General features: G+C 38.1%; 3 protein-coding genes across 6 annotated transcripts; 1 reads left to right on the top strand and 2 right to left on the bottom strand.

Annotated features, from left to right (window-relative positions):
• Window positions 1-1,363: 1,363 nt before the first annotated feature.
• On the bottom strand, window positions 1,364-7,068 carry LOC129304818 (phosphoribosylaminoimidazole carboxylase, chloroplastic-like). 3 transcript variants are annotated; one of them, XM_054944627.1, is made up of 16 exons: window positions 6,775-7,064; window positions 6,390-6,605; window positions 6,183-6,294; window positions 5,910-5,972; window positions 5,671-5,809; window positions 5,420-5,475; window positions 5,249-5,322; window positions 4,943-5,090; window positions 4,608-4,781; window positions 4,120-4,207; window positions 3,868-3,984; window positions 3,166-3,263; window positions 2,933-3,050; window positions 2,487-2,581; window positions 1,858-1,964; window positions 1,364-1,766 (listed from the first exon to the last, which is right to left on the bottom strand). In XM_054944627.1, the coding sequence occupies exons 1-16, from the start codon at window positions 6,966-6,968 to the stop codon at window positions 1,670-1,672; spliced, it is 1,896 nt and encodes a 631-aa protein (XP_054800602.1). In that variant the 5' UTR covers window positions 6,969-7,064; the 3' UTR covers window positions 1,364-1,669. The 3 variants fall into 3 exon arrangements, 2 of the variants coding, with proteins under 2 accessions (XP_054800602.1, XP_054800601.1); XR_008591788.1 differs by lacking the exons at window positions 1,364-1,766; window positions 1,858-1,964 and having other exon boundaries at window positions 2,933-3,057; window positions 6,775-7,068; XM_054944626.1 differs by lacking the exons at window positions 4,608-4,781; window positions 4,943-5,090; window positions 5,249-5,322; ... (4 more) ...; window positions 6,390-6,605; window positions 6,775-7,064 and having other exon boundaries at window positions 3,868-4,007.
• Window positions 7,069-18,001: 10,933 nt separating this feature from the next.
• LOC129305689 (protein WVD2-like 1) lies at window positions 18,002-21,886 on the top strand. 2 transcript variants are annotated; one of them, XM_054945668.1, is made up of 7 exons: window positions 18,002-18,221; window positions 19,221-19,713; window positions 20,266-20,354; window positions 20,569-20,662; window positions 20,756-20,827; window positions 20,973-21,083; window positions 21,271-21,886. In XM_054945668.1, the coding sequence occupies exons 2-7, from the start codon at window positions 19,225-19,227 to the stop codon at window positions 21,544-21,546; spliced, it is 1,131 nt and encodes a 376-aa protein (XP_054801643.1). In that variant the 5' UTR covers window positions 18,002-18,221; window positions 19,221-19,224; the 3' UTR covers window positions 21,547-21,886. The 2 variants fall into 2 exon arrangements, with proteins under 2 accessions (XP_054801643.1, XP_054801644.1); XM_054945669.1 differs by having other exon boundaries at window positions 18,005-18,221; window positions 20,572-20,662.
• A 703-nt stretch (window positions 21,887-22,589) lies between these two features.
• On the bottom strand, window positions 22,590-25,724 carry LOC129305688 (receptor-like protein kinase ANXUR1). The gene has a single exon (XM_054945667.1). The coding sequence runs from the start codon at window positions 25,489-25,491 to the stop codon at window positions 22,903-22,905; it is 2,589 nt and encodes an 862-aa protein (XP_054801642.1). The 5' UTR covers window positions 25,492-25,724; the 3' UTR covers window positions 22,590-22,902.
• Between the last annotated feature and the right edge of the window lie 19 nt (window positions 25,725-25,743).

The following is a 25,743-nucleotide window of genomic DNA, read 5'->3' as shown; positions in this document are numbered from 1 at the left end:
TTATATTTGAGATTATATTTTTAAACGTTCTTATTATCAATGTTTGAACTTTTTTCCCAACGTCAAGAGAGAACTTTGCTCCTATCCTATTAATAATCCTTTATTGCCACCCGAAAATAAATATAATTGAAAAATTTTATTAAATGCACCTGAAAAATAGGTAGAATTTTCTTACTCCATTTGTTAATCCCATTTGTTATCATTTTCTGGGAAGCGCGAGGAGAAAACAACTCAAAACGCTGACCTGGATCGATACAAGCTGATGAACGACATAATCATATTTATTTAATTTAATATATTTAAACAGGAAAAAAGAGAGAGGGAAATGCCGACACTGTGATTGGGTTCAAGATTCCGTGTGTGTACGACGCATCATTGATGAGGAAGAAGAGTAATAAGCCCATAATAATGCGCGCTGACTTGCGTAACAAGGGGCGGGGCGCAGATGAATGACGGTGAAGGGGGACGGGGGAGCTTTGGCTCAGGGAAGGAAAGACAGCTGTACTGTACTGAATCCACGGCGGAAGATTGGTTGAGAGTGGGGGGAGAGAGAGCGGTGGGACCCAGAGGTTCACGTGCCTGAGAGAGAGAGGGGGGGGATGACACTGCATATCCAACTGGCACTGCGGGGTCAAACTTAGGCAGCCCCACTGGTCTAACAGGGAAGAGAGTGGAGTCAAATCGTGAAGAAAGTAAAAGGTAGGTGGTGCTCCCAGGTGCAGCAACATGATGGGTGGTTAGGGTGTCACAGTTGGTTGCCCTGATTCACGCGCGTCAACCCTGTCGCTTCTTGCTTGTTTCTTTCAAGTCTTGACACCCACAGCAACTACAAGCTTGTTCTGCAAAGAGTGGGTTCTGGTTTTTGGAAGGGAAATGAAATGATGTGCAGAGCAAGTTGGGATTTCCATCAAGGTCGACTTCAAAATCACAGCTCACACTCGTTTCCCTTGCTCCTCTCCTCTCCTCTCCTCTCAAATCACTAACATTTATCTATCCGGGCGCTCCATCGTGCGGTAACCAAGCCTACAAATCCACGGCCCGCAAAATATTCTTCTGCGTGGATACTTGAGCTACTTTTGTCCCGTAAAAGATATTTTGTTCCAAGACATCCCCCACCTGTCTTGCAGTGAGATTGACCACGTGTAGGGTAACTAACAGATGAAGTTAACACATGCTCGCATTGGCCGCTCTACTCTTGCTGCGTGGGAATAAAATAATGCTCCTGCAGTAAATTTAAAATTCTAGGGCATAACAAGCGTGCGTATTTTTCCTAATAAAAGACATCATGAGCACGTCATACCATTCAAATAATTCAGCGGGTTTAGTAAACTCGAATCACTACCTATTTTTATGACACTCAACATAAACAGGAAAATAACCAGTTCATGTTCATCAGATTCTGGATCAATTTTTCTTTTCAATAATCCACGGGTGTAATCCTAATAAATTACAACAACGGGGTGACATCACCCTAGGCTCCAATGCCTCGGTCATAATTCCTAAATAAATCCTTAATCATGCCCACCATCTATCTACAAATTCATTATCTCAATCCACCCTCGGTCATCTCTTCGGGCCTAACAAAAATCTCTCATCACAAAAATTTACTTGTGTTGTTAATCAATCTCTCGTAGTTGTACAAAACTGTCAGCAGGCCATGGGGATGCAACTAACCGCTGCTTAAATAGGATTCCCAACCATCCTTTTCTAATTTCGCAGCTTTCCTCAAGACAGTTTCTTTCTGGTCCTCTTGATATTGACTCATCCTGCACAGAATGGTAGATGTTGCATCAGCTGGAATGACGATTCAAAATATTTCCTGAAATTTCTAGATATCAAGAGAGGCGAGAGAGCAACCTTGACAAAAGACTATTATCAGCTACACCCAGCATCCTAACGGCCAGTAACCCAGCATTAGTTGCATTATTTATTGCAACTGTGGCAACGGGGACACCTCGTGGCATCTGCATACCCAATAAATATCATATAGGTTAGCCAGATGCTTACAAACACAGGTCAGCATGGAACAACAAATCATGGTACACCCAATAAGGCTAGAGAATTTTTTTTAGGCATGAAACCCTTCTCTCTCTCTCTCTCTCTCTCTCTCTCTCTTCATTTCCCCCCTTTCCTCTTGATGTATGGGGAGGAAGGGAGGAGTAACAGAAACTACCTGACAACTCTAGATCCAAAATGTCAAACCCATAACTCTTAACAAGTGTCAAACAAGAAAAATAACTCACATAAGATAGCTGTACAAGTATTCATTAACTCACTGAAATACTTGAGAGCCATTCTAACATTCGCAGGATCAGTGACATTAGAAAGATTTATTTACTGAATCAGACGTGTTGCAAAAGCCTTGATGCAGGTTGCAACACAAATTGGTGTAGAGCGATAATAAGAGACAGGTGTGTCACGCAATAAGAGATGTGGTATATAGTAATCCTTAACAATCATGTCAATAAATTAAAATAATAATATACCTGAACAATTGACAAGAGTGAATCAAGCCCATCAAGGGAAGAAGCACGGACAGGAACACCAATAACAGGCAAGGGACTAAGAGCAGCTACCATTCCTGAGATACAAGATCTTGATTAATGCTAGTAAGACGGTTAATCCTTAAGAAATACTCCCTTCATCCCAAATTATAAAATACTTTTAGGAAAAATTCAACGTTTCAAAATATAAGATACTTTGATAAAAATAAGGTTTCATTAATTATACTTTTCTAATATTACCCTTTCTATATGTTCTCTCTCTTCATTATTCTTTTATCAATAGAGTATTAAATGAAGGGCATTTTTGAAAGTTTATATTTTTGTCTTAAAAAAGTAAAGTTATAAAGTGTATTTAATGAGTTTTATTGGTATGTGAGATTTTGTTTAAAATTATCTTATAATTTGAGACGAAGGGAGTATAACTTTACCTGGCAAGTGAGCTGCACCACCGGCACCAGCAATAATAACCTGTATGCCTCTCTCGTGTGCAGAGGAGGCATATGAGAACATCATTTCAGGGGTTCGATGTGCCGAAACAATTTTTACCTGTGAACTAATGCAAACGGCTAAAGGAACAAAACAATGTCGTACAGGAACTACGAAACAAAAAAAAAAAAAAAGATAAATAAATATTAATTAATTAAACCACACTTGGTCTGACCTCATGAGGCACGCCATAGGTTTCCAGTATTTCAGCAGCACTTTTCATGACAGGCAGATCTGAATCAGAGCCCATTATGATCCCAACACGTGGAGCAACTATGTCCAACAAGTAATGCAAAACGGTAGACATAAGTGCAAGAAACATGCTTTCTGATCTTTGCTAAAGAGTTGAAAGCAAAATAGAGAATGATTAAAAGCAATTTAAGAATCAGCAGTGGGAGTTATTCTCCCTCTCAATTAATGTTTTCAGAACATAGTAAGTTCTGTTTTGGCAGAATCATAAAAACTGCTGCATACATTCAAATAATAAGAAATTCCTAAAGAAAAATTTAAGATAGTGAAACACATGGTTGCAAAATTTTCCCGGTTGACTCAAAAGAAGCTGTTTTATAAGGAAAAATAAAATTTCAAAGGTTTGAGTAGAAAACTAAATTCTATTTGAACAAGACGACAGGGGGATGGAATGTCAAGTAACAAGTCAATTACTAATTTTCAACGAACAACATTTGAATTGGGTGGTGCAGGGGCCAGACAATGTGAACTTGAAATGACAAGAGAAAAGGATACTAAGTATATTATATAAATATGAAGTACTTATTCTACGATCTATTAAATTAATGCAGATGACTTGAAATGACAAGAGAAAAGGATGCTAAGTACATGCATGAGATGGAGGAAAAGAGATATTTGAGCCACTAACCCGAAGTTTTGTCATCTAATCTCTTTCCTTCAACCATCTTGGCAAGATTTCTTTCAATATTGCTGAGGGAAGGCCCCACAATGGTTATATGTCCCATCTTCCTTTGCCTTCTCATTTCTAACATTGTCATTGTAACAATGCTTATTTGCAAGGTATAAATATGCATATACAAAGTACGAGTGATCCAAGTTCAGCAATGAAAGAAGTAACCAAGGTACCAACATATCATAAAATACATAAGCAGAAGTTCACCTGGCTTATCATACCAATGAACAGTAGCTCCAGGAATGGTCAGTGCTCTTTCAATCAATTGATGAGCTAAACGGAAACCAGGCTCCCCCTAATGATCAATCATTAAGCAAATTTCATCCACAATGTTGATAAACGATGACAACAAAAAATAAAGGAAATTTTAAAAAAATATATATCTAAGAGCTAAAGCAAGCGCTCAATAACACTTTAAGAGTATTCAGTATTTTAAATGTGAAGCGACATTTAAAATCTCAGCCATGATTGGATCCAAGATGACAAAGAAACTGTTACATCTAACTTGAACTCCGATGCTTTCTCTCCACCAATCAATTTTAGACTGACTCAACTTTAACGAAAAGAATTTTTTTTAGCCATAACAACCAAGTAGATTTAATTGCATTACTCTAGCAAACAGAGGCAGGAGAAACAAATCTCTCCTTCTAACTTCCAGTTAATACCCACCAAAAGGAGGGACATATAAGATATACCTCTTCTTCACCTAGAATATTATACATAACAGCCGCTGGAGTTTTCATTGAAGTATCACCAAGAGGAAGACCAACAATAGCCCGTAAATGCTGCTCAAATTGTGAGGTGTAGCAAGACTCGATTGTGTGATGCCCACTATTGTGAGGTCTAGGCGCTACTTCATTTAATAAAATCTGCCAACCACAGATTCAGTAACAGTATCAAGAGATGGGGAAAACAATCGTGATGCATGTGACATTATAAAATCTACTAATTAAGAGGAAGACATAAGTTCAGTAAAAGGGAAAAAAAAAAAATTAAGGCATGTCTAAAGTTGAAGAAGCGAAATCCCAACCAGTCCATCACTTGTCAAGAACAATTCAACTGCAAATACACCAGCACCTTCCAGAGAGTTAACAGCCTTGCGAGCAACTTCAGTTGCACATTCCGTAATCTGCCACTTCACATTAGCAGGAGCCTTAACTACGTGACATATGTTGTCCCTACAACAAACCACAAATACTTTAACAAAAAATAAGAGTGGTGACTGCTGCATATATCAGTGCATTATGCTAAAAGAAGAATTTGAATTTTATTTCCATGACAGAATTTTCAATTAATATCTTCCGTAGACCATAGTTGTGCTTATATCACATGTTACCTGTGAATGGTTTCAACAACTGGGTAGCATGAAATAGAATTGTCTCTTCCTCTAGCCACAATGACAGCTAACTCCTGCCAATTTTTTGAAGCAAAAACATAAGAACAATTAACTGGCAAAATCTAGAACTAAATCCATCACCAACTATCAATGCATAGTTTAGATGTTCACCTTGACAAAAGGTGCCCATTTCTCGACATATAAACCACGAACAAAACCACCAAGAGCTGCAAAGTAGGGAGAAAATAATTAAACAAGTGAAAAGCAATGTCTACTAAAAATGAGGTAGAATTTTTGTCTACAATTGACTAAAGCATGAACTTAGAGATAATTTTTCTTTTACTCTCTTTCTCCTCGGAGAAAGTAAAGGACAATAAAATTCACCTATCAACAAAAGAATACACCTGCTAAAAAATAATTACCATTTATAGCAGAAGGTAGCTCCTCTTCACTTTTAGCAACAGCATTTCCCCGCCCATCATAAGCTAATTTCCTACTCTTAATCATAAGAGGATAGCCAAAGATCTCTCCTGCTTTCTTAGCACCTTCAAGATCCTCTATCTATTTAATACATCATTGACATGTTCTCCAGCATTATTCTAAATATTCATTAAGTTCAATTACAGCCAATTATACCATGGAGCTTATAAACAGTACCAACCTGCGTAAACTCAGGAAGCGGAATGTCATGCTTGGAAAAATGCACCTTTTGCATATATTTATCCTGTAACATGTTGAAAAAGTCATATCAGGAACACCACAGACAAATTGCCAGCTTATTAAAGTTACAAGATATGCAAATCAAAAGGTCCATAGGTGTTGTTGGGACCCAGAACAAAAACAAGATAGAAACACTCAACCTATCCTTAACTCCTCTTAGAAGAATTAGAAGATTTTGTTATCAATAAATCTGCACAAACACGCCAGATAATACCTGAATAATTCGCACAGTAGAGGCTTTGGGTTGACAGTCAACTCCATGCTGTTCAAGCTTCTCCAACGTAGCAACATCGACATGTTCAATTTCAACGGTCAATACTCCACATCTAGATATCCATGTCACATCAGAGTACACAAATTATTTCCACGAAATGACTTAAAAAACAAATTAAAGATGTCTCTATTGCATACAAAATCTAACCTCTTCGCAAATTCCTCAACTGTAACACTATCATCAAAGCTTCCAACCATATGATCAAGAGAAAGTGAACTTGCTGGGCAGTTCTCCTGTGGATCTAAAACCATGACTTTAATGGCCATCTTAGAGGCAGCCTGGCACAGCATTCGACCAAGCTGACCTCCTCCCAGAACCCCGACAATCATTTCAGAGAGTCCATGGACAGGGAATTCATCGATCCTACATATACAACATCATGATAGTAATTCGTGAGATTCTTTTCCATAGATATTTCAGTTTCGGAAAGTTCATTCTGGAAAATGGTGTTCATTGCCATGGGCATGAGGCAACACCAGGCCATCAGAATCACAAAATGAAACTAATTGAAAATAGCGAATGACTTGCAAACCTGATAGAAAGATTATCCTGTGATGCTTGTGGAGGACGATTCATGAAGAGTGGCGGGTAATGCTTCTTTATCTTAAAAGAATAGAAAGAAGGAGGACGATCCCCCAGTGAGAACGATGAAGCCTTGAGGGACCAAAAGGACGGAGCGAAGATGGTGTTGTGAGGTGACAACACCGAGCGCGTAGTGTGAAGCATGCCCAAACTTCACTCTCGCCGCTTTCCCAAGTCTGCACACGTCGTCGAGTTCCGACCACTCAAACTGAGCTTATAACCCTCCAAAAGCGGTGCGAATTTGTTTTCGAGTAAACTATACGCAATTCTCCTTCATGTATTTATACTAACTGTTTACTCTTAAGGAAGATATACTTCAAATTACAGCTAATTATTTCAGCGTCTATGACACACCAAATTCAAGAGAATTCGATTTCAAAAATTAAAAAAAAAATCTTAATTATATCTTATATGATGATTTTTAATTATTCACTTCGTTTAAAATAAATATTCAATTCTTAATTTGCAACTAATTATTTTTTTCATTCCACTCTCAGTCAAGAGTTTTTGGGCCTGTTTACATAAAATAATAAATAAATAAATTTGAAATAGTTTAGAGATTTTATAAAAAATTATTTTATTAAATTTTTATAAAAAATAAATATCATTTTATATTTGATTACAATAAAAAAATAATTATTATTTAGTTTTAGATTTTATGATATCTTCATAAATATCTGTTTATAAAAATAATATACTCCCTCCGTTAAACAATGTAAAACATTTTTAATCAAATTTTATCCCTCAATAAAATAGTTACTTACTTTTAAACTAACAATATCTTTTTATATTTATCCTTATTAAACACCCTATAATAAATATAAAGTCACTAGTAATAGGGATACTTTAAAAAAAAAGACAATGATTACACCTTAAAATATTAAAAATATTTTATATTTTTTAACATCCAACTCCTCAAAAAATATTTTATATTTTTTAACAAAGGAGTATTATTTAGTAATTTTATAGTTTTATAATTTTTTCATATATTTTTGCATTTTCAGGACATTTTTCCTCGATGACTATTCAAAATATTTTTGTAATCCTATTTATAAGTTAACAGGAAAAATTTTAAATTTTTATTAGCTCTGTCTAAAAATTAAATAAGTTCTTAATTTTGTTCCCACTATATATATATATATATATATATATATAATATATTTTTATTTTTTCAACATTTAATGAAAAATAAGAGGAGAAATTTATTATGAAAATTTAAACATTTAAGTTATAAAAAAATAAAAAAAATTCTTCTCTTTCTACTATTTAAATAAGACAAGAGGAAAAAGCTTCTTAAACTAATCAATTTTTAAATTTTTGATTATTTTTATTTTTAAACAAACATCATGAAATTTCAGAAAATAAGTTGCTTCTAAGTTTGTTGAAAAATAGATAATTAATTCAGAATATATTTACTTATATTAAGCATTAACTAATCAACTTCCAAGAGTTTCAAAAATCTCAAAGATAATGAAAGTCTAATTCTAGATTAAACATTGTTTAAAATTTTGTATGGTGATTTTTAATTAATAATTTCATTTAAAACAAATGCTCAACCTTTGATAGTCCGCAAGACTGCAACTGATTACTTTTAAATTTTCCGCAAAACAAAAAAAATTCCGATTGATTTGCCTTGTAAAAATTTTACCCATGGTTTTGAATGTGAATTTTCATTGACTTCTTTGGTCAGGAACACTGTTGAATGCGAATTATCTTCATTTTTCTTTGTTGTAATTATTAAATTTACAGCAACAACCGGTCTACTGTGCAGGCGGGCATCTGGCTACTTTAAAGTACATAATATTTGCAATAAAAAAATAATATTATATATATTAAAAAGAAAAAATTGCTTTCTTGAAAAAAGAAAAATGTGGGCAGCACATATATTGCAGGGTTTTTTTTTAAAAAAAAAAAAGCAAAGCAAAGATTATAATTAAATTAAAATTTAAAATTAGCACTATAAATTAAGATTTCATAAAAACCCAACAAAAGATGTAAATTTGCTAATGGGAAAATTAAGCTTTAGGTCCTTATAGTTTTAGTGGATTTTTGATTTCAATCCCTATACTTTCATTCTTTTTAAGCGATTCTATATTTTGTTTCGTTATATCCGTTGATCCTTGCAACTTGAGAAAGTGAAGAAGGGCCCTTGATGCCATTAATTAATAACTAAAAATGTAGTTAGTAGAACTATTATTAACTAGAATGTATAAATATATGTGAATATGAACATGTCAATGTATATATGATTTGTTGTTGAAAACTTACTTATATATATGATTCTGCATCTCACCTAGGGTGCCATAGCAATGGGTGCATAGGTAGGTCTAGATGCCAATCAAATAAGTATATGTTATTATGTAGCTTATTTCATTTGTATTGAATATGATTTTGTTATGTAAAATTATGTGTATATGTAAGAACTTTACCCAAATGGTGAGGCTTGGCCTCATTTGTAGGAGTAAAGTATATTTATAATTTTCAGCCATATGGTAAGGCTTAGCCCCATATGAGGAAGTCGGATGATTGAAGTGGAACAAGTATATATATGTTTGTAGTTATATGCATTATGCCTCATATAAGCCCAAGTGTATAATGCAGTGTTGAGAGGTCAAATTAAGTATTTAATATCATATATGTGATTTGATGAGTTAATCAAGTGTAAATAGTTCTTTTGGATTTGGTTTAAGGCCCAAAGTGATCTAATAGGATAATAAATGAGAATTGAACACTTGTGGTGTAGGTTTTGAAAAAAAAAGTAACTTTGTACACCTTGAAGTTCAATTTTAAATCGAACCGATAGATCATATCCAAACTTTTCTCATTAAATAGTATATGTTGAAAGCTTCACGTGGATGTTTAAATCACTCCAATTGGGCATCGGGTGTGAAAATGGTGCCCGATGGAATTTCACTCCGCCAACTGTCACGTGACAGCAGAATTTGTTGTCACATAAGCCGAGCGCATTATATGTCACTCCATGATGCATGGCACAGAGAAAAATAGAGCATGTTATTTTGTACTATATGCCACGGCGTATGACATGTTTCTTAGAATGTGTCTCTTTAAGTCATGTTATCTATGTTTATGTTTCTGTTAGCCCTATTTTTTGAACATACTTTTTATGAAGTCGGGATCCCACATTTTAAAAATAAAATTAGAACTATTACTCTAATATTATATTGCAATTGTGTGTTTGGGATCGTAAAGTCTGAATTAGTCAAGGGACTTTGCAAAAACTTATTAGGTTTATGATAACAACTTGATAGGAATCAAGGAACAAGTTAAAATCTAACATTTAGTACCCTTAATCTATTACAGGGCATTAGAGGACTAATGGCTAGATCCAAAGCTACGATGATGAAAGAAGCCATAAGTTCATTAATTAAAGATGCTCTAAACAATCAAGAAGTCCTGAAGGCCGATGGAGTTTTAAAAGATCAAATAAAGACTCTCGACATATTAGGCCAAACCTAAGATACTCGAGCCCATGAACAAATTTGAGGAAGACAGAGTTGCATCTGTGGGGCAATGGACTTTCTCAAGTATTAGAAAAAATTAATGATAATGCCTACAAAATAGACTTTTCTAGCTCTTATAAAAATGTGTCAGCTACATTCGACATTACAGACCTTTCTTTATTTGATACATGTGATTTGAGGATAAATTCCTTTCAAAAGGAAAGGAGCAGTAGAAATCAAGGGATGAGTTATAATCCAATATTTAATACATTTGATTCATTGCAGGGTATTGGAGAACTAATGACTAAATCTTAAGCCAAGAGGATGAAAGAAACTCTAAATTCATTAATTAGGGATGTTCTAAATGATTAAGGAGTCTTGAAGGCAAATAAAGTTTTAAAAGATCCAAGAAAGACTTTTAATATATTGGGCTTAACCCAAGATGTTTAAGTTTATGAGTTCAATTAATTTAGTTATTTTTTCCCCTTAAATTTAGAAAATTAGTTTATTTTGTTTTAAATTCAAATAAAAATAAAATATATCCATCAATATATGATCTATCCATTTGGAATCTCAGATTAATTATAATTCAATATTTAAGTTTTTAGAAGTCTATTTAAATGGTTAAGTCATTGATATTTCTATTTTTTAATATCTTTTTGAGTAAAATATCTTTGTTCAACTAATTACATGGTAAATTTCAATTAGATGAAATTTTATTTCAATATTACTAAAATTTTAAAAATCAAATTGGAATATTACAGGATAAATGCAGTGGAAAAATACAATCCAAGGTAGTCATGGAAGGACAAGCTCTACAACTTATACACCGCCTGGAGACTAGAGTGGCCACCTATCATAATGCCAACTGTTCTTGTAATCTCACGAAGCCTTATCTCCCGAGCATATTCAGTATAGCAGCAATTGCCCATTGACTCCCCTGCTTGTCTCTCCCTCCCACTCTCCCTCTCTCCCTCTCTCCCTCTCTCTATCTGAATGCAAGCAGCGCCAAAAGAATCAAAATATTATCTACAACAGGTGCACATTGGGTCCTTCTCTCTACTGTGTCATTCTCTCCTATCAGGAGCAGCTGGTTCTGACTCAGTCTTGGCGGCACGAGCCACTAGATTGCCAAACTTGTCTGATTTGCCCAGCAACTAGAGACACACAAATCATCCTCAGCAACTACACACACACACACACACAAATCATCCTCAGCAACTAGACACACAAGCTAGCTAACACTGTTAGTTGGGAACCCATCTTGGCCTTCTGCACGAGACGGCCTCGATTCTCATCCTACATCCCAACTGTAGATGCCAAAACTTCTGTTCCATCCCATATAATTGGTTATATCAGCTACAATCCCCATCCTGGGCTACACTACAAGCTACTAACACACAAATCATACATACTCTTCTCAGTGGCGAGTCCACTGTTCTTCAATATCTCAGCAGCCGTGACAACTGTTGTGATCGCTGCACAGAACAGAGACTTGTCAACTATTGACTCTACAAAGGCATCTGCAAATGCATTGGAAACTGCTACAACTACAAGTAAGTAGATGGAGCGGGCAAACAATTTGTTTGATTAATCGAGGATATTGTATTAGCTTGGACTACAACTTAGATGGACAAGATATAGTATTTCAATTTTTAGTATCCATTTTGGATTTAATTAACAAACATGATTGTTTAAATATGTGACGAGAGATATTTTCAACTTCCAGAGTATATCATGAAGAAAAACATCAAAACTAAATCTACTCTTATGACGCGTCAATATCAGAAGTAAAACACTATTTACATGCTATCACAAAAACGATGCGTGTTTGATATAGCTAGTCATGTAGTGATTCTCCACTCGTCAGAAACAAGCATACACGCATACCAGCACTCGGTTGCCAAAATCTTAAGAACTCTCTAAGAATAAAGTAACATGTCAAAACTAATCAGACAGGAAATGGATAATTTGGCCATGCCTATGAACATAAATTTGATCTCATCACCGAATCGTATAGTTGAAATTGAAAGAAGCACATCTAAAAGACATGGAACATAGAATTCCACTCAAATTTTACATCCTTTCTCTCAGGACACTACCTATAGATGGACCCAAAGGATTAAAAGGAAGAAAAAAAAAGTTAATGAATAGGTTGGTTTCGGAAAAAGAAGTACCCATTCCCAGAGCAGAAAGCTCAACCTGATTATGCTGCTGTATATACCTTTGCATCAAAGAAATTAACATGAGATATATAAGCATCAAATCAATCGAGTGAGCGCTGGTTTTGAGAATATCTCGGGGGATTTTAACACAATGAATTTTCATTAAATTAATCCACAACAAACGAGTGTGGTGTGTATTTAAACTAACGGTATTGAATGTCCTGCAGAAACTATTTAATTTTGAAGACGAAAACCAAAAGCAGCTAAAGAATACGAGTTTTAAAAATCCAATTCTGTGTCAGAGAAATGCGAACAAAGAAAGTAATGAGAGAAGAGAGAGAAAGGGAGGGGGATATATACAGACCTGAGCAAGATTAACGTAAAAGACAAGAGGCTTCTTAGTGTTGGAAACTTGGATTCTGTTCTTCTTCTGGGTATCGGCAGTGGCGAGAGTGGGAGACGTCATGGTTAAGGTGTTGGATTGAGGAAGCGGGAAAGAACCATGAGTTGGATCGGAAAAGTAGGGGAACTTGTTAGTTAGAGGAAGGGTTATATAGACGAACGCTCTTACAGATTATAGCAATTCTTGGAGCACACGTGGCGGCCGTGGAAAGGGGCGTGGGCGGGGTCGTTGCATGGGGCAAACTAACCGGTTCCCTGAAATACGAGAGAAATAGTTCTGTTGATGGCAGTTATATCTCGTTATTCCCATGGGCCTCCTTTTCTGGGCTTCGTCCACTCATGGCCCACTCTCCCACCCCGCAATGTTCGCCCTCAGCTCCCCGTTCTTCTTTTCACTAGTTTATTCTGCCCCGTCCACCCCTCCATGCCTCACTTGGTAGCCCATCAATTTCAAGATTTGAACCCTTTTGCTTCAATAGTAACCTCCTTTTAAGTGCTCCCTAATTTTTATAAGCCTGAAGACATGCCTTGATCCTAATGAGCTTTTGAATCTAACTCATCTAAATTTTGTATATGGAAAAAATAGAAATATTTTTCAGACTTAATTGTGAGCCAAAACCTGAATTATTTCTGATAAAAATTCGAATTATAAAAGCGACAATGGAGGGTCCGCTAAATGATGCCTGGGCCAAAAGAAAAGCATCGGCCTCAACTTGCCGGCTAAATTTGAGATTTATAAAGGTGGTTCATTCATTGCACGCATAACAGAAATCAGAAGATTGCAAAATATCATTTGACAACTACTTGCCTGTGAAAATAGAAATCTCTTTGACAAGAGAAACAACATAATTGAGTCGGCCTTGGATCAATCCGTCGTGGAATAATAATTTGATCATCTTTAATTGACATTATTTGGTAGTATAATAATGTCAGTTTCGTTTGCCTTGGGTATAAAGATCATCACAGGTACATTCATGTCTTTTCTTTTCTTTTAGCATCGTTTTGGTGGAGAAAGTATATAACGTGTAACCTCGCATTTACGCCTGTCTCATCAGAAAATTGTGATAGGAGTAGTTCAGTTAAGCGCTGTCAAATTGCTATCATGGATAATGATGATCCCACCACCGCATTGGGCAAAAAAAAAAAAAAAGGAGTTAGGAATATGTAGGTCAACCGCCGGGGTCCATGTGTAGAATAGATGAGCAAATTATTAATAAGGTGGTATATAATGTCTGCTACATGGGAAATGCATATAGTATTTCTTGTATCCCCGCAGAAGGAATGGGACAAACGTGTGCGTTGGGTGACATGTATATCTCAGACTACTCCTATATCGCAAGGAATATAAAGAGCGGCTATCAGTTGCACGTACGTACGCGATGGCGTAGTTGTGCTAATTAATCAATTACGTGCCCGAGAGAAGTCAATGAAGGGAAAGGTTAGCAGACGCACGTTATTCACATATCCAAGCCAGGGAGCGATATGCAGTTCAATTTGTGGTTAGCATGTCGGTTCAGTCATATCCTGCGAATGATTCAGTCACCTACTGATATGCACATAAACAATTAAACATCACTGTCGTCGCAAATAAATGCAAGCATCCACAAGTTAGGATATACAAGGATGGAATAGGCATGGCTAGGGGTTGGGTGAAGTATAAATAAGGAATGAAGAGTGAGTGTTAATTGATGTTGTTGCGGTTGATTGCGGAGGAGTCTATTAGCTGAATTAATGCCCAAGGTTGGGCTTAATCGGGGTGACAGGGTTGGAATGACTTGGCGTGAGTGTAAAGGAGAAGTGACACAAAAATAGATAGAGAGAATATACTTCTATTTAATGCTGTTGAGGGCAGGTTCATTGATTGACGGCCGTTGATTCTTGAGTTACTATAAATCTGAAACTTGAGATTATAAAATCTTTGATAAGTTCACGAATTGGGTTCGGAGTCATTCACTTCAAAATTCAAACCAACCAACTACGCTCACGTGCTCCTTGTTCATTTCCACCTCACGTCGTTCCTCTCCCTTCAAACATGAACAAGATGATTGTTTTTTGTTTTAAAAAATACTTTAATTTAATATTTAGTGATTCAAATTTGGATGAGTTTATTATATGGTGGATGCTTACAGGGGAAGGAAAGGCTGGAAGAGAGTCATTGAAGGGGCCGGGGAGAGGAGTGTTAGGGGCAGGGGCTCACCGGAATTGGAAACGGAGGGGCAAGTGAACCAACACGCAATTTGCTTTGCCTTGTAACTAAAACTGCACGTTGTAGAAAGGGCGAGAGAGAAGCCGATCTGTGCAGAAGCAATATATTATGCATAGATTGAGAGATGTGAAACCATGAGAATGTGATTTTAGGAAAGAGAATTTGACCTGCCTTGAAATTCAAAAAAAGAAAATTGAGCGAACTGAGACTGAAGTCCATTCTGCTTCTTTTTCTTTTTCTTTTTTCTTTTTCCCTTTTAAGCAAAACAAGGCCATTTTATTAATCAATCAAAAACAATTACATACACAACTAATTCACCTGTCAAGAGAAAAAAGAAAAACACCTACAGTACACCCCATCAGCAAAAGCAAATAAAACCTGAAATACAACCTAAAAGGCAAATAAACAGTTAAACAACGTAACAAACAATGAACCAAAGGCAAACTGTACCGCAAACCAATTCCTTCCTTCATCTTTGCTTCAGCACCTCCATTCTGCATTTGCATATCTAAAACCAAAATGTTAACTAGAGAAGATGGTGGCTCAAAAAGCCATCCTTGTAATACCATATATGCTCCTCATAACCTGAGCTGCTATCCAGTAATCAGCATTATCACCTCTACATTTATTTTGTTTCAAGCATTCACATCATGCATTCAAACCTCTCTCCTCTGTTCACCTCCTCTCATACACACTCCTCTCTCCTGCCCCTTTTGACTCTACTTTTTTCCCTTTCCTGCTCCTCCCCTTTCTTTCATTCCTTTATTACCGAACAAGATTGTTGGCTTTTATATATTCCCTGAAAAATATCCACATAAAATAATACTCTCCATATATAATATGTACCATTTGATGCTGAACTTCATCGCTATGATTTATTTTAACATTCTCACATGACCGATGCTTCATTCGTGTGATTGGACGACACGATAAATAATTAAAAAATAAATAAATTCCCCTCACATGCAAACTCTCATATTTATGAACGATCTAATTTCCACAACAACTGGTATGACTCACTCCTTCAAGGACATCATTGATGAAACACTTACTATATCACAAAACTTGGACGCTTAATATTCAAAATGCATTTCGTGAATTTAATGTTTTTGCTGATTTTCTTGCTAGGTATTCGCATAGCTTGGAAAGAAGTCTTTGTATCTTCAATTATTTCCTTATCCCTTCCTCAAGAGAAGGCGAACGATGAAGGAAATCTTTTATTTAGTGGTAAGTTTGTTATACTCTTTGTGGACTGATTAATATGTGACTCAGTTTTATTCAAAAAAAAAAAAAAAAAACCCACAGCCACGATCATTCTTAATATTTCCAGGCCAGGAAAAAAAAAACTAATTATAATTAGAATGCAGTTTTTTTCCGGTTTGAAATAGAGGTTGAAAGATGGGGGTTTAGGAGAAGCATGAAAGTTGATGGAGAGGGGCGCTGGTGGTGTTTGTTTTTTATGCTTGGTTTTCACCATTTCCACAGACAATCAAATCCTGTATGCTCCATTATTAACGCCAACATGACTGAACAATGCCTAATTCTCTCCACTTGTTAATCACTGGGAATTGCGGGTGCAACCTGAGGCATGGGAACGGGAACCTTGATTGAGGTCACGTGATGTTGAAACTTGAGAGACACGTGGCGGCATCAAACTCGTATATGACATACATGTTGCATTGTAATTTGTATGCCACCTCCTTTTTCCTGCCTCCTCAATTGCCGCCCCCACCCCTCTGACTTCTTTAACAATAAGGTAACAAAGTGCATGACAGCAACCTAACTTGGAGGAATTCCTGAATCCCGCCCCCAACTTCATCCACAAGCTCACCTTCCCACTATTTGCTTCCTCAAACGCCTTCCCGTGGGATCAATGAGCGTTCCTGTCCTGTCCTCCCAAAAAGAAAGCCAAACACGCCACTGCCCTCCCACCCTCCTCTTTCCTGGGAATAATATGTCTCCCTCAAATTACAATGCTCTCCATCCCCTGAAAATCACCACTTTTCTTGTTCCCTCGTTGATAAAACTTAAATTTAAATTTGTATTATTTCTTTCAATTACACTTTTTCCCCCCGCCTTCCCCTCTCACTTTCATCCAAGACTATTGTCCAGATTCCGAATCTTAAATAATTTATCATTCCCCAGCGCATGTCGTCCTTCTCACGATGCGTATTTGTTCTTATAATACTCGTCGTATGTCTTCATTCTTAAGTTAACCCTACATTGTCAGTTTATTACCCAACTTCCCTTTTCTTTCTTTTTTTGGGCGGTACTCCATTTCTGTGGCCTAAACATTAATTGCAGATCGGTTGCTTCAGTTTCATTTTTCAACCCTCTAACTACCTACCTACCTACCAAGCTCTCCACCCTGGTCATATGATGGCTAATAAAGTTAATGCCACGTTTTATAATCATATATCTCCACAAATAATATTAATTTTCCCATCTAACGTGTTCAGCGCACAAACGGAAATGACAGATTTAAATTCTATAGACTATTTCAATTTCAATTTATATTTAAAAATCAATTGATGTGAATTAATAAAAAAATAAAGTCGCGATGGAGTATAATAATCATGAAATAGTGATATTCTGGGAGTGACATTTTTCCGTACAGAGTGGGGGTGGCGTCCAGACCAGCGGCAAAGGCGAAGTGGATTTTGCGGGGCTCATAAATCAAGTTGTCCAATTTTTATTTATTTATTTATTTATTTATTTTTTGGGTGGGGAGGGGAGTGGGTCAGACAAATTCCGAGGGGGGTTGAACGTCAAGTCTGTTCAAATTTCACTGTCCGAGTGTCCGTTATCACCGTCAACTCTTCGTCTTTGACAACGAAAATACAAGTGTTTCCCAACCGCCGTTTCTAACGTCCGAGTGAAAAAACCCCGCTCTATATATGTCCATTCTTACCCGTGAGGTGTACCGCTCTTAGGGGAAAAAAATATGTAATTAGCATTTAGCTCCCAAAAAAAAAAGAAAAAAGGTTTTTGTGAACCTCCCTCGAGAAAAGGAATATCATTTACAAATTTATTTGCTCTATTTCGCACGTCCAGAGAGAGAGGGAGGGAGGGAGAGCGGCGAGCAGGAGAGGAGGAGGAGGAAGGCCTCCGGAGAGATCTTGTCAGATCGTGAGCCAAATCTTCACATTCTCAGCTGACTGTGGTGCGCTTCTCGCTCTTGACGTCTCTAATTTTTTCAATCTCTGCAATGTGGGTGTCGATCTTTCCTGTTCCTTCCATGAGATTTAAGCTCCGTCATATCCTGCCTAGGGGATCTTTCTCTCCCTTCCCCCTCCCCTTTCTCTATCGAGTCTTATCCTCGTTTCCTTCTGTGGGGGCGGCAGTCTTTCACAACTCATGACTCTTCCGCCCAACAGAAGATTATCTCTTTTCTTTTTCTTTTCGTCTTTCGTCTCTGGCCACTGCCCCATTGCAGTGCTAGCTCCTTGTCTTGGGTAAAAGGATTTTGACATTATACGTGCCTCGTCTTTATTAGATGTTGAACTCATGGATTCAAACGCCAAATATTAGCCGTTTCCTTGCCAAATTGCATTTTGGGCCCAAACCCGAGGTTTTATTCTGCAGGGCGTCTACATATTCTTGATATTTAATCTTTAATGCGTTCCATATGTCCATATTTTTGGTTTTTTTTAACATTATTATTATTTTTTAAAATCCTTTGGCTGCCGAAAAAGAGCGTTTCATTTTAAAACCCGGCCTAGGGATTAGGATCATGAAATGGTTTTATGATGCTATGAAGTTACACAATCATATCAAAATATCTTTTCTGATGAACATAGGTTCTGCTGGAATAACTTTTTCCTTTTGAACCAGTTACTCTTTCTTATCTGTTAAATCTTATGTGCAGAGGAATCTACCTCATGTTGTACTTCCGCCCTTTATCTTTTATGTTTTAAATCTCTTCTCCTTGCTGCCTCTCTCGCGGTTTGGAGTTGGAGTTTTGGCACTCCGGACTTGGAAGTGTTATATGCAGTGGATTTTTTAAGTCGAAGTGCAATAATGTTCTATTAATCTTCTCTTATTGTTGTTTGAGAATACGTTTGTAGAAATTTTCTTCTTAAGTCAAAGTGATGGATTTTTTCAACCAATAGCAGCACCTTCAAACTATTATGTTGGTTTCCCTGTAACTTGAATCATGCAGTGTCATGGGGAGGGAAGTTACTGGCATTCATGTTGCGGCCTCGAGGTCAAATGGTATCGCAGCGACTTCAAATGGCAGTTCCAATGATAAAGTTCATGTTTCTCCAAGAATTGCTGGAGTTAAGGTTGAAACAAAGGATCATGAGGTAATGGAATGTACAGAAGTTAATTCTTGTATTAACAAATGTGATGACAAAAAGGATTTCTTGAGTGCTAAAAGCACAAGCCAGTTTGCTGACTTCACCGAGGAGAAGAATGAGAAATCAGAAGCACAGAAGACGGGTGACAGTAAAAAGCTCGGTTCACCTGCTACAAGATCTACAGCTGTAGAATTGGAACCTACAAGCCACTCTATTCCACTGTCATCTGATCTGGCTGCTGAAAAGAATGGCTCTGACACGCAGAGCGTTGGTACTGAAGCTCTTATGACTGGTTTGAACATGTCACCAAATGCTAACAACACACATTCAGCAAATTCAACAAAGCATTTGCGGGTAACTGGAAGTTTCAGTGGCTTACTTAATGTCATGCCAACGTTTTTTTTTTTTTTAAGAAATATATTAAGAACGGCATCTCTACTTTAGTGAAAATGTGGAGTTGCATTTCTATATTAGTGTGTTCGTGATTGTGCTTGAGAAATTTTGAAGGTGGAGTTGTTATTGGCTTATTGCATGATGGGCTAAGATTTTATATTATATATATATATATATTATGTATGTTCGATAACATTTCATGTGTAACTCTAACTGAGGATTTGTTTTCCCTCTTGCCATCATTAAACTGGTAATTCTGTTTCAAGAACCAGGTCAAAATTGATGATTGATGGGATAATTCATAAGACTTTGTTTATGTAGCAACTAATGCGCATTGGACTTTTTTAGAAATAAATCTTGAAATAGTCACTCGCTTGGGAAAAGCAACCATCCATAGAAATAACTGTTCAGGATATTGAATTTACCCGCTTATACAGTTAAAATTGGTATTTTTGTTCAGTGTTGTGTTTTAACGAGATTAGTGATGTGCAAAATCTTTATCTTTATTTTCAGACAAACTCAACTTTTTCATCAAGGAAATCCTTGCTATATGATGATAAGAAGCACCATGACGATGATGATAATTGGTCTGTTGCTTCCTCGTATCCTTCAAACTTAATAATATTCTGATGGTCATTATTTGAACAGGTAGCTTTAGATATGTTGCAAAGACCTAAGCAGCTGCCCTATATGATAACTCTTGTGGGTTTTAATTATAACTGTTGCGTAACTCTAGATAGATATTGCTGCAATTGACTAGACTCGCATCTAAATAACATGAAAATTGCTTTGCTATTTGTTCCTTTAACCACACAGTAGTGCTGCATCTGCCCAGACAGCTAGATCTAGGGTAACTGTAGGTTCAGCCCCTACATTTAGATGCTCGGACCGTGCAGAGAAACGGAGGGAGGTATGCATTTACAGAACTAAATTTGATATATGTCTGTGAGGTATGCTGCTTTTGAGCTGGTGTTATCATCTTCACTTTGGTTTTTCCGTCCAGTTTTATCTGAAGCTAGGGGAGAAACATCGAGCTCTTGAAGAAGAAAGAAACCAATACAAAGCACGGCAGAAGGTATATTGTCTTGCTCTTCCCTTTTCTGTAATTTTCCTCAACCGAAGCCTATTGTTGATAATGATAAGTGCACTGGTGTATTGTTTTCTGTCTCTCCTCCCATATTACCTTCTATGCATTACATTGATCAAATAACTGTTCTCAGGAAGAGGAAGAAGCAGCCATCAAGCAATTGAGGAAGAACTTGGTAATCAGGGCAAATCCGGTACCAAGTTTCTACTATGAAGGACCTCCTCCCAAGGTTGAACTTAAGAAGGTACTCTTTCCTATTTTCACCGTGCCCTTCCTGAGTAGGATGCGATATGAAAATTATGGGGGGAATAATATCCTGGAGAGACGTAGGTGATGCATTACACTGCAGTTGAAACGATGATAACATGCATGCAAGCCGATGGTGCTAATTCTTGAGTTCACTGGTCTTGTGCTCTTTTCTTTGATGGCAGCTGCCACTGACTCGGCCAAAGTCACCAAAACTGTCGAGGAGAAAGAGCTCTGGTGATGCTTTCGGCTCATCATCGGAAGTTTGCTCTCGGCAACAACGTCACAGCCTTGGTAGTCGGAAAGAGGCATCAAACAGCCCTGTCACTCCGAAAACTAAGGAGCAGGTTCTTGGACGTAAGAACAATGGCAGCTGCGAAAAGTCAAAAGTGGGCAAGGAAGCAAAATCAGCCCCTCCTAAAATCACCCAGCAGACAAATGCCGACATATCAGTCCACTGATGAGCGTTCTTCAAGTTTTAGCTGACCTCCCCGTTGAGGGGAAAATAGCCTTCATTTTCTTTTCATCCGGACTGACTTGTTAAGTGGGTTGTGTTGAATTGTATATGTTCTGTAAGTTATATTGGGACACATCTTGTTATATATAAAGATAGAGTTATGATCTAATATGCCCTGCATGTGATATTCCGAATACTGGCCTTGCCATTTGGTAAGTAGAGAGTAGTGTAAGAATATTCCGGATGCTTTAGTGTTATCTGAGTGCAAAAACTAGTCTGCGGTGTATTTTTCTTCGTGTCAGAAACTAGATTATCTAGAAAGGAGCTGTATTGGATTGTTATCATGTCGTGATAGTGAGCATTTCTGAGTTCGGATATTTTCATGTAATGGGCGACTTTTTTTTTTAATCTATTATGTTTTTGGTAACGATTGAACCTGGGATATGTCAAACACAACTACAATATTCTGCTATCAAAATAAAAAATGTAATTAGTATGAAATCGTAAGTTGTTGGATGAAGACGAGGCGTAATTTTAATTAAAAAGAAACATGGATATGGGATACATGGATTATTCTTCGTTCATCTTATTCAAAAGCACAATCGTAGGGAATCTGGGGTTTTTTCTTTTTCTTTCTTTCTTTTTTGTGGCAAGAAAAGAAGTGGCAAAATTATCAAGGAACTGAGCATTTTCACCTCGCCGAAGCCAAGGTCGCGCGTTTTCATCATGAATACTGCAAATGCTAGTAGTCCTTCTCAATGCTTTCCTTCATATCCTTTTTCATACACGATCTTTTTTCTATTTATTATTTCATTGTTGATTTGATTTAACAGTAGAAGATTACTGTCACTGGCAATAATTGGGATGTTGTTTTTAATATCTGTCAATAAAAGCAAATGTATAGCCAATCCAAACGACGGTAAAAATTGTGTACTGAGAGAGCCGTTGAGAAAAAAATATTGAGAAAATTATTTCCATTCTATTCCAAAAGCAATTAAAGAGCACCAACTGAAGTCGCGCCATTGGCTACTTCACTATTATCTACTGTACTTAAATTTAAATATATTGATGCACAGTACTGTTTTGTAGACAAACAAAGAATCACAATCCTTTCTATTTAGAAATATGGATACAAATATGTCACGGATACATATACAAATTTTGCTGGCTCCTTATCCAAATAATTTGCCACAGACATTATAGGTTGTCCAACCGAAAAAATAACGAACGGCAAGGCCCGAGAAATTATGAAAACACGGAAACAATCAAAGCGGTATATATTTTGAGCTGATTTTTCCATGGCATCTTAAACAATGAAGCTATTTCATACAGCACAAAGATTATATGAGCACCATTCTCTTCATCGTCCCTTGGGATTGACAATTTGTGAGAAGATGGCATTAGAATTCTCACCCGACTCCTTGCTCATCTCCTGCTCACCCCCTAGGCTTGGATTCTTATAATGTGTTGCTGCGTCGTTGCTTTTCAAGCTTATCTCTTCGAATTCTCCTTCCTCCGCACGCGAAGATGACTTCATTGAAGCATCGGGATTTTCCTGCAGCTGCAGGGCAAGTTCAAGATTCCATAACAGATCATTCATTGTGGGACGATGCACTCCATGATCTGACAAGCACTTTTCAGCAGTGTCTGCGAACTTCTTCAAGCTTCCTGGATGGATCTTTCCTTTGAGATTTGGGTCTATTATATCCTCTAGAGTCCCTCTTCTTTTATTCAGCAGAGCCCAATCTGCCAAGCTCACCTGTTCCTTGGAAAGGCTGGGATTTAGAGCAGGCCTTGCACAGAGTGCCTCAAATAGGACAACCCCGAATGAGTACACATCGGACTTCTCTGTTAACTGTTGCCTCCTAAAATATTCAGGATCCAAGTATCCAAAGCTACCCTTTACCACTGTACTGACGTGGCCGTTATTCATGTTTGGACCAGTTTTTGAGAGGCCGAAGTCTGAAACTTTGGCAACCAAATTTTCATCTAGAAGAATGTTAGTTGTCTTGACATCCCTATGAATGATGGTGTACCTAGCTCCGGTATGAAGGTAGTGTAGTCCTCTGGCAGCTCCGATGCAGATCTCCAACCTTTGCTTCCATGATAGAGCGTTGACAGGTTTGTTTCCCTTGTAAATATGTTCCCTTAAAGTGCCACGAGCCATGTAGTCATAAACCAGACACATCTCATCATCCTCCTCACAAAACCCGATCAATGAGACCAAATGCTTGTGCCTAAGCTTGGAAAGCATCTCGATCTCAGTCTGGAATTCATTGACGCCTTGTTCCGATTGCGGATTGGACCTCTTGATTGCCACTTTAAACCCATTATCAATCACACCTTTATACACCTTACCGAATCCTCCGACCCCAATAACGTTGGACTCATCGAAATTCCTGGTCGCGTGCTTTATATCCGGCAATGAGAAATACCTGCAGAGGCCTTGAGCAGTGGCCGATAAGGTAACACCAGCCGAGCTCCTCCCAGAAATGGTGGATTTGCTGGCATTTTGGGAATTCCCATAGAGCGGAAGCCAGCTTGATGTGTGCGACTCTGATCCTGGGACTCTCCTCTGCCTCTGGTAAACTGCAATGCACAGTGCAGCCAGTAAAGCAGCCCCTCCTGCAGCTCCACCAATTATAGCCGGATGATTATTCTGCTGCCCCTTGTTCGCGAAAGATTTTTGCTCCTCCTCCTGCGCCTTCATGAGCATGTCCGAAGGCTGAGGATTGGGTCCCGCCAAGGTTGTATCGTTGAGCTTGAATATTTCAACCCCGTTAAGAATGGCATCATAGTATTCAGGCTTGGTATCAGTTGCGGGGTGGAGAGCAAGCCAGAGTTGATCGGCGCTGGGCCCATCCTGTGCATATACCACGTAGTCCTTGTAAGTCGGCACGCCTTTCCCACTCGTCCATCCAATCACATCGGCCGCGGACTGGGCCGTTTGATTATTCACGTATATATTGAAGGTTATTTCGTTGATTCTGTCAAACGTGTAGTCGCAAAAGTGTAACCTCGTGAGATACATGGAATTAGGATCCACTTGGAAAATCCACGTAAGGTTATACCCCAGCGTCACGTCCTTGTCGCTTCCCATAGATCTGGACGTGGAGTAGACGGTAGGAGGAGCGATGTACTGCGGCATGTTTTGATAGTTGATTCGGACGCTCTTGTCCGCTTCGGTGGTGACACCCGTGGATGCACCGTAAAGATACGGGGTGTCGTCGTACCACGTTCTGGAGAGATTAGAGTCTTGGGATGGTGATATGTATTGTCCTCCAACGTTTAGTCTGAACATTGTCTGCGAATGCAAGCCGTTGGTATCCATCATTTGGTTAAAACCCACCAGCGTGGCCGAATCAAACAAGTTCGGCATCTCGACGAGTTGAATGCCATTCACGAAAGCGAAAGACCCTTTGTACTTGTCGGAAGGCTTGAAGGTGAGAGTGAGAGAATCCGAGTTCAGAGGGGCGAGGGAATATTCTCTGTCGATGTAAGCTTGCGAAAGGGCTTCGCAAGTAATGGAGGCGCTGAAATTGCTCAAGAGGGTGATCCCATTTGCAGTGACCGAGAAATATGAATTGGCAGGATCGAAATTTGAATAGACGGAGGGATAAAAGTGTAGCCTGAGCCAGTAACGCTTGTCGGAACTAATGGGAAATCTGTAGGTGGCCTCGGAAGTGAAAACTCGAGCCGTCATGTAAGGAACCTCGGACGAGAGCGAAGGATCCTGGTAGGAGGCTCTGAACGTGCTGGAACTACCTCCTGACAGGTACTTGTCATCGGGGCTCCATTGCCTTCCGTCTGTGTCTTTGCCTCCGCCGTCGGCCAAGCCACATCCCAGGATCAACGACGACGGGTTTTGGCTCCTTACTAGAACGGCATTGACGACAAGAGAGAGACACAGTAAAGGGAGCAGGACGCGGAAATGTATGTTGTGGGTCATGATGATTCCGGAGACGTTGGCTGGCGTACAGGAAAAAAAGGGAGGGTCGCAAGATTTTTCCCGTACGCCGAATAAGCCAGAAAACGGCCTTGTTTGTGTTTGGAGTGGTTTTGAGGCGAGAATGCAGCAGACACAACCATCTAAATGACCTACCTGGAATGGACAGACCAAACCAGGTTAGGAAACATGGCGCTTCTTTTTATTCTTCTGTTTGTTTTGAGGATGGCGACTCTTCTTTCGCTGCACTGCTTG

This window comes from Prosopis cineraria, unplaced genomic scaffold (assembly GCF_029017545.1).
Source record: "Prosopis cineraria cultivar Desert tree isolate PC_DT_omini unplaced genomic scaffold, ASM2901754v1 PC3, whole genome shotgun sequence".
NCBI classification, from domain to species: Eukaryota; Viridiplantae; Streptophyta; class Magnoliopsida; order Fabales; family Fabaceae; genus Prosopis; species Prosopis cineraria.
This window is presented reverse-complemented; position numbering and strand designations above follow the sequence as displayed.